The sequence below is a fragment of the Vipera berus genome (assembly GCF_964194415.1).
Source record: "Vipera berus genome assembly, chromosome: 6".
In the NCBI taxonomy this organism is placed as follows: Eukaryota; Metazoa; Chordata; class Lepidosauria; order Squamata; family Viperidae; genus Vipera; species Vipera berus.
The window spans coordinates 53,811,185-53,820,644 of record NC_138208.1 but is presented as its reverse complement, the minus strand read 5'-3'; the positions used below and the strand labels follow the sequence as shown (position 1 = coordinate 53,820,644).

Here is a 9,460-nt window from a genome sequence, read left to right as displayed (position 1 = left end):
CTGGAAAAGTTCACTCTTGCATTTACTGTATGTGTTGTAAATGGGTTTTATCTGTCTATTCTTTTCCTGAAACATGACCAGCATTTTGAAGTTGCAACTCCTTAAGTTCTCTCTACCATGTTACAAATGTTCAGTTCAGAAGTGAGTCCTTTCATTTTATTTTTCTCTTACCAGAATCCAGCCTCTCTTTTGTCCTCATCTATGTTGCCCCATCTTATTTGTTTCTTTAACTACTGCAATATTAATGCCTTTTCAAAGTCTGTCTGCAAGCTACCCCCCCCCCAATTTTACTTCTCCTTTTCTTATCTTCTGTGCTCCATGCGTTTATCTGATCACCAAAGCCTCTCCTGGGAGAGTCCACCCAGAAAGGGGGGGGGGAGATCTTGTTCTCATGTCTTTCAGTCCTACACAGATGACCACCTCCCAACCTTTGGAAGCAGAGCACACTGACCTATTTGAGCCATGGAATTAGGTTTTGAATCCAGCCATCCATTAAATATCACCATGCAACCAGAATGCAACAGATCTTCCCAAGTCCTACCATTTCCCCAGATGCCTGTGAAAGCTGCAGAGGAAGGAAGGACTCCTGGAGCCATTGGTCCCCACGTGAAGCCTCAGAAGAAATTAGGAAGACTATGGGGGGGGGGAGGTTGGAAACTCATTGTAAGGTTTTCTTTCTTGCTCCATTTGTGTTGTAATTAAGCACCTAAAAGAAGAACAAGAAGCAATGGATGGAAAGTAATTAAAGAGAGAACCAGCCTAAGGATAAATTTTATGATAGTTAGAACAATTAATCAATGGAACAATTTGTTTGCAGAAGTTGTGAGTAGTCTGACACTGGAGGTTTTTAAGAAGAGATTGGACAAACATTTGTAGGAAATGGAATAGGGTTTCCTGCTTGAGCTGAGGGGGTTGAATTAGAAGACCTCCAAGGTTGCTTCCAATTCTGTTATTTTGTTATTCTGTTATATGGTGGGAAGTAACATTGATTGAGGCCTTCATTTTAGTATTTGGGGGTTGGCAAGAGAGAAGACAATTGTATGACCGTCTTAAAATGATTTAGAAGGATGAGGAAATGGAAACAGAGCCATATAAACATATAAAAAAGCAGCTTTCCCTGACAGAACCATTACGTAAAATTTGAATGAACCTCTTAACTTTCTGGTTTCCTGTTACCCACATTCATATAAATGAATTAGCTATTGCTTCCAAACCTCCAGGTCTAATAACACATCTCTCTCTCCCCCCCCCCCCCTCTTTCTCTCTTAAGCTGATAGCATTCACACCTGGATGCAGCCTGAGGGGATGGAGAATGCTGCAAGTCTAAACAGAATCACAAATCCACTCATTTTATACAAGGAAGGCAAGAATCCAGGGAAAAGCCATCTACTCATTTGACAGTTGGCTCTCAGTCCTTCTCCTATGTGTTGTAAAGCAAACAACACTGGGCTCTTTTTTTTCTAGAACAGGAATTATGGGTAACTTTAAATGCCAATTATCATAGTTGTCCTCCCTGGGACATGCAAAGTACAGGTTTTGCAGTTCGGAGTGTCATATTACAATATATTAATCAGAAATGTATGCTATATATCATATCTAATTTTAAAAAAAAGAAATTAAAGTGTGATATTTATATTGCTGGGGCCATGTTAGAACTTGGTTCATGCAAATATCCATTGTGCACTTTCACTTATTTAAAATTGTCATTGTGACACATTTGTGATCAAACATGAGAGGCATCATTCTAGAAATACATTCAGTAGATTTTACCTTAAGTAAAGGATATAGGATTGCAATCTCAAACAGTTTATAAACACCTACTGGATTACTTCATTGCAATTATAGATATAAAGATACTTGCAAGAAAATATATTATTTAGCATTTACTCTCCAGTGTAATTCTATATCATGCCAAAGTTTACATGTCTTCCACTTCTTTCATTTTATATTTTTTTTAAAAAAAAAAAATTCTGAATAAGTTTCTTTCTCTGATAGAAAATTCAAAGCTGGAAAACAATGCTCCAAAGCTAGAAAATCCTCAAATTAAGTACATAGTTGGGCATAGTAAAGGGGGAAAAAAGACATTCATTATTCTTGCTGATCTGTAAAAGTATTTAGGAAGTTGAACACATGAAAAAGAAATAAAGGGAAAGGGAAAAAATGGGGGCTGATAAAGTTTCTGGCTACGATACAGGAGACATATCATTACCATATGATGTACTGTGGGTGTCAGCAGCCTGGAGTCTTTTCATTGAGGAAAACATTGCTTTTTAACTGTGCTATGGAATAGAAGAAGCAGGAGGGGTTCCTACCAAGTGACAGTCTTGCCTCACTCAACTACCCCTCCTCCTTTCCACACCTGCAGGATCTTCTGCCTGGCTCTTTTCGGTTAATTGCCTTTCAGCTCCAAGAGTGCCTGCTGCAAATCCCTGGATGAAAAGGTATGGCTTTCATTAATAATTGTTCTGAATGTATTTTCACTTTTAAAAAGCAAAATCTTTCTGAGAGTGTAAGAAAAGTTCTTAGTTGTGGGGGGAAATGTTGTATATGTAACATTTGAAAATATTATTGAGAACATAACCATATTTTATGTTTTTGGAAGATTTTTTATTTTTATTTTTAAAAGTCTTGGCATGCTTCGTAAGGCATTTTGCAGCAGTGGATTTTCTTGCATTGTGGAGTTTGGAGTGGGTGATATTGTAAGAGGAAAGAACTGTGAGATTTCATGTTTCTACTTGAAAAACTGGAATGTTTTTCTTCCCAATGACTATTTAAAATTAAAGGGGGAATCCTTTCTTCATAGGATCAAAGATCCTTCTAAACATTCTAAAGCTGTATATTTTGTATGTTTGTAGTGATTAGATATTTTAGACAGAGAAATTCTCAGCTTCAAAGTACTAAAGACAAACAAACAGAGCTGTACAGTGGTAAAAGGAAAGAACTGTAAAAGCAGATACTCAGCTTGTCTGAAAATTGATATTCGTGTTTCTCTAAAACTTTGACTGCATCCTGCAGAATACCATATTCAATTCACCAGTTTGCAATACCTAATAAGTTTTGGGTACCTAAAATCCATTTACAGCTTTATCAAAGGATGATTATCAAAGGATAAATCTGAAGTAAAACAGAGCTATAGTTTCCTCATGTCTAAAAGCAAGAAAAAATATTGTCTTCCACCAGTCAGTTAAGTTAAATATTTATTCCAAGGATTGTGGTTACAACTGATTCATCTTTCAGGAAGAGATCTAAAATACGGTACTGGACAAAAATACCACAACAAAATGCAATATGGAATTAAAGTATCCTCTGTGCTCAGTGCAATGCAATGTATTATTTCAAACTATAAGGTTTCCCATATATATATATATATATATCTTGAGGAATTCAGAGACTTTGTGTGTTTCTTCATAACCATGCATGTTTATTCTGAATTTCCTATTCAAATTTATGCAGAAGAATATCTCATTAGGCTCATGGGACTCACTCCCATTATGCAGTCATGGAGAACTTGATGAAAAATCCTACAGTTACTAAAGAATACAGCAGGATAAGGCCCATTGTTAAGGGAAGAATGACCTTGTTTATTTGCTACATTATTAAAATGCTTTTAAAGACATTTCAGTAAAGGTTTGTCTTCAAAATAAAAGATTTATTGCTGATCTTTATTGTGGGTATTTAAATACATATGGAATAATGCAAGATGTGTGCTTGTGACACTATATTTTGATTGTGATTTAAATGTAATAATCATCTACCAATAATCAAAATTACTTAATATTTAATTGAAAACAATTCTTTAATTGTTTTCTAATCCAAAACACCCATTTTCATAGTGTCATGATACTTCATTACTATTAGAAAATTAAAAATCATCATAATATGAATTAGTCTGTATGCCATGACTAATTTGAAGACCTAAATAGCAATTTTAGTAAATATTTTAATTTTTAATGCCGTAGAGAATGTGTTCACCTGATATTCTTTTGAAATTGAAAAATATAGTTATTCACTACATATTAATGAATCAGTTAACACAAAATAAAGCAATTGGCTGGAATTTCTGGACACTCTAGTCTAAATTAACTACATAGCTTTGGGATGAGGTAGTTAGCACTAGTGTTAGGACTGAACAGGGAGATCTGGGTGCAAGTTTTATCCCATAATGCAATTTAAGAGGTGACTTTGGGACATTTTCCTCTCCTGCTTTTCTTCCACAAGATGATTATGGGAACAAAAAGTAGTGTATGCATATGTGAGGGAATCATGAGGATAACCCAATATTTCACAAAGGAGAATCCATTTGTACAATGGGATTTTTTCTTCTTCTCCATTCTGTGCCTGCATTCTCTGTAGCCTTTTAATTGCTCTCTTATCCCAAATCTTGAATAATTTTCACTTATGGAAAACCTGATTGGACTTCATTTTCTATTTTGTACAAGGATTTCTCTGAAAATATAATTCTATAAGTTATTTCCATTCTAATTTCCCTGCAATTAAGTAGATCACCCAGTAAATTACTATTTCAATAAAATGACCTGATGTTTTCTGGTATAAGATATAGTTTTCTTATCATTTTGGTAAATAGCAAGGTCTCATGCCACAAATATTATTTATAAAGAGCAAGCAAGTAAAGAACATTTTTTTCCTTTTCACAATGTCAGTGTTCATGTGGGAAATAAATGTCAAACGTTTGCCTCATGAAACATATGCTGATAAATGTTTACTGACAGTAATTTGGATCAATAAGAGGGGAAAATTCATGTCACAGTGATAACATCTAAATTAGATCCGAAGAAACAACAAAAGACAACATATTTATCTGAATAAATATATTTTTGGTTCTAAAAATCATTAAGAACAGCGAGCGTTTATGTTCATTTCATTTGTTCATTAAACAATGAAATGTGGCTTCACTTTTTAATATTCTAGCATTAATATAAATCTTTTCTGTGATTTGGCTTTTGTTTGCTTTTGCTCTTGTATATAATTTAAGTAATTATACAAAAGGATTTTTATATAAATTCCTATTTATAGAAATCCTTTCAGCTCCTCCCATTTCTTCTTGCATCATTCACCCTGGAAGACCTGAATCTTCAATTAAATCTCATTTGCCTAATTACTAATTTAAGTTCCATACCATTTTATCAGTGTAAAGCTCATTTGCACTATTATGATAACTTAAGGTTTTTTCTCCCTTTAAAATGAGGCATAAAGTTCATTTTAAGCAATTAAAGCTTCCTTTCACAGGGTATTACTACCTGATAACTTTGTTGATTGTCAAAACCAATCAATCAATCTCATTCACTTGAACCCCACTCAGAATAATCATCCAAATGTAAAATGTAGGAACAAAATATTTCAGTCCAGTTTCTATAGACTAAGAACCAGAGTTGGAAAGTTTGTATGACTTTTATCAATCATTATTGTACAGAGTTCCAGTAAAGGCATCTGTTTTTAATAAAATGGAATTCAAATCACTGATATATACAACTGTCTGTCTCTATGTTGCTTTTTGTAACTCTGGGTTACCAGGGTTCTCTGTTTCTTGTATAAATTGTGAAAATACAACCGGTCATTGTATTGACATATGGATAGATAAACAAATATGCCCACATTTTCTTTTCATTCTATTCATTTAAAGGGGAAAAATTCAATGCTAAAATATTTTAAAATAATTCAACAAAGGATGTCTAAAACCTCTTTAAAATCCAAACTCCACCTGAAAACTATATAATATAAGATAAATAACAATATCATGCAAGAACAGAAGGACCAGAAATATCAGAACTGGAGGTACTTGGGTGGAGTCAGAAAGTGTCAAATAACACAAGATACATCATGCTGCTGTAATACAAGCCCTGCCCCCTTAGTATATGCATTATGGCATCACACAAATGTATGAAATAGGTACAGTTTGGGTTGTAACAATACAATGATCTATTGTCAGTTTGACAAAAGCACTGGATCCTTTGGATACATTTGACCAGACATCTAGACAATGGCATCAGAATACTGTGACACCAGAAGCTTCTTAAATTATAAATGTGTAAAAGATACCCAAATTATGTTTCCATGTTATACACCTTTGCTTTGACTTCTAGATTCATTCCTGCTCTGCTGAATAGATGAACTAAATCATGAAACTGGCTATCCTCTTTCTTCTATTCCTGCCACTTTGCTTGGCCAAACCATTTTATCAAAGAGGCTTGTTTGATTTTATGCTTGAAGATGAAGCAGGATCTGGAACACCTGAACCTACAGTATATCCTCTTATGCCTGTGTGCCCATTTCGTTGTCAATGCCACCTCCGGGTTGTACAGTGTTCCGATTTAGGTAAGTTGAATGAAATGTTATCTCATAAAATGCTTGGGTTGATTTAAATGAGTTTGACTATTCTGTGGCAATAACACTGTGTTCAATGTGTTGAATTTCCTCTAAGTAAATTGAAATATGTGATGTTATGTTGAATAATCTTATTAACATGTAGAAAAATAAGGCCTTGGTTTCCATTTCCTTTCCATTCATTTTATCCTGTCTTTTATTCTTATCATATGATAGAACAAAAGGGATATAATTAAATAAAGGGGAAGTGATCATGGGGACTTCATATAATTCATCAGTTTAACTCCATTTTATTCATTTAGCATCAATAATCTATTTTGTCCTGTTTCTACCTGTGTTGGAGATGTGTCTTTTTAAGATTGGCTGACACAGAAGGAAAACAATTCATTCCAATGTATCCATAATAAATAGTCAGAACATAAATGAAAAATATTGAATATGAAGACTATTATGCTTTAAACTTTTCCTAATTACCTTCAAATATAATAAGATGCAAGTATGATGAAAATAGCTTTTTAATATGAAATATCTCCAGATATTTATAGCAATTTTGTAATATTATTTTATCTACAAATATAGAAGCACCAAAGAGGATAAAATAATAGGGGTTAACATTTCCAACACATACCTGTATCTGATACTTAATCTCCTGAGTTGTTTTCTGTCTTCAGTTCTTCTCTTCATTTTCAGATCTTTGTTCCAGTTCCATACTGTTTCCAATACGTAATGCACATTAATTATGTTTTATTATTTCTTCCCTTAAGAGTTCATTTTTCAGAGGCATTAGCTATTTAGTAGAAATATAGCCATATAGAAATCACGTTACTGTCAGAAAAATAAGAAATATTTGTATTCATTGGTCATTCTTAACTATTAGGATGCCAACAAATTGAAATTTATCTTTATATCATTCACTTGCCTGAAAAGAAGTGCCATCATGGCCTATTAATTCATTTCCAAAACAAGTTGCATGTCAAATATTGATGCCATAAATTTGAAACCCTGCTATATTTCATATATAATGGCAGTGATGACAAAGTAAACCATGAACTGAAAACTCTTTAAAGTTTTTTTTCTACATCACAAAATTTTGGTTTAGTATTTGTTCTTAAGTGATAAAGAGTACATTGAAAAATAAAATATGAGCGTTAAGCAAGACTCTTAGTCCTAAATCTTAAAGGGAATTTCAAGTTTTCTTAAATTTCCTACTGGAATTTAAAATCATAAGAATTATATAGAAGTTTAAACAGTAGCATATATTGATTTTGGATATAACTTTTAGAATATCCTGATAGTATAAGCATATACAATGTTTTTGACAAAACCTGAATCAGACCATTCATCCAAAACCTTTTAAAGGATTTTTTAATAAATGTTTGGAAAAAAAGATTGTATATTAATTGTTATCCATATTCATCTGCACTGAATTATTTCCTGAATTATGGTATATTTTCTTCAGTTTTGAAAATACCTGTGTAGAGGCAGTTAAGATGCTTCTTTTGCTAATCAAAAGCTTAGCATGGAAAAAATATAAGAGAAATATATTTAAGTTTAAAATCCTGTGATACTTTTATGAACTTCTAAAGGGTGTATCTATTTTGTATTCATGGTTGACTTTTTCTTAAACAATATAGTTATGTTTTTAAAATGAAATGGTTGGAATAACTACAAATGATGCTATGGAATTTTGAGTATAGTTTTATTTCAATCCAGTGTTCCATTTACATATATTTATAGAATTCCAAAGATAAATACTGTCCTTACTGTAAAAGAGGAAATTGTTAGGTTGCCTGCTAGGTAGTTGTGCTGCCACAAGTAAGTTCTAAAGGATACAGCAGAGCTCAACAGATTGTTCAAATGTCCTGTCAAAGATTCTGATTATATCCCAATTCATAAACATATTTTATAACTCCAACAAATGATATGCATTGCTCATATACCTAAGTATATGTTGCTTTATTCCAAATTACTTGGCTGATAGGAAATCTTTCCATCCCTTCCCATCCCTTCTTGCCAAATGAGCAAACTATTGCTTTGCAATCAGCACTAGAAGTCCCCAGACTCCAACTGAATTAATGTTGCTATGTTGTAACAAGGCTAATTGCTGCTCTGCAGATTTCCCCTTTTCTAATGGGCAAGAGTAGAAGATGATATTATTGCCAAACATAAAAAAATGAGTACCACTTCTTCTATAAGCTTAAATTGTGCTTGAATTAACCAATTAGCTAGTAAAATATTCTTTAATTGCATGTTAATTGCTTGGAAAGATTGTTTAATCGCATGTTTGGACAAATTTGGTAGTCAGTGATAGTACTGATTTAACTGTATAACAATTTGGGTGGAGATTGAATTTCATAACTGATCTTAATGAAACATACATACACATTCACACAAATACAGATATATTTATGTATGTAAATTTTTTGGCTTGCTAACAAAGAATAAAGGGAGATTTGTCCCATGTCTGGGACTAAGCAAGTGTATTCTGAATGCTTAACAAACATTACACACACACACACACACACACATATATGAAGAAGAAGTTGGAAGGGAGCTTGGAGGTCATCTAGTCCAACCCCCTGCTCAGGCAGGAAACCCTATACCATTTCAGACAAATGGCTGTCTAGTCTCTTCTTAAAAACTTCCAGTGTTGGAGCATTCACCACTTCTGGAGGCAGGTTGTTCCACTGGTTAATTGTTCTAACTGTCAGGAAGTTTCTCCTTAGTTCTAGGTTGCTTCTCTCCTTGACTAGTTTCCATCCATTCCTTCTTGTCCTGCTTTCAGGTACTTTGGAGAATAGCTTGACTCCCTCTTCTTTGTGGTAGCCCCTGAGATATTGGAACACTGCTATCATGTCTCCCCTCACCCTTCTCTTCATTAAACTACACATACCCAATTCCAGCAACCGTTCCCTATATGTTTTAGCCTCCAGTCCCCCAATCATCTTTGTTGCTCTTCTCTGTACTCTTTCTAGAGTCTCGACATCTGTTTTACATCGTGGTGACCAAAACTGGATGCAGTATTCCAGGTGTGGCCTTACCAAGGCATTATAAAGTGGTATTAGTACTTCACGCGATCTTGATTCTATCCCTCTGTTAATGCAGCCTAGCACTGTGT

At 33.8% G+C, this 9,460-nt stretch overlaps 1 protein-coding gene across 1 annotated transcript in view; it reads left to right on the top strand.

Moving 5' to 3' along the window:
• Nucleotides 1–2,281: 2,281 nt before the first annotated feature.
• The window catches only part of DCN (decorin), a 28,779-nt gene continuing 21,600 nt past the window's right edge, over nt 2,282–9,460 (top strand). The window contains exons 1-2 of the mRNA XM_081331865.1: nt 2,282–2,441; nt 6,102–6,333. Of these exons, the coding sequence (XP_081187991.1) occupies nt 6,138–6,333 (196 nt within the window). The 5' untranslated portion in view covers nt 2,282–2,441; nt 6,102–6,137. The remainder of the gene's footprint in view (nt 2,442–6,101; nt 6,334–9,460) is intronic.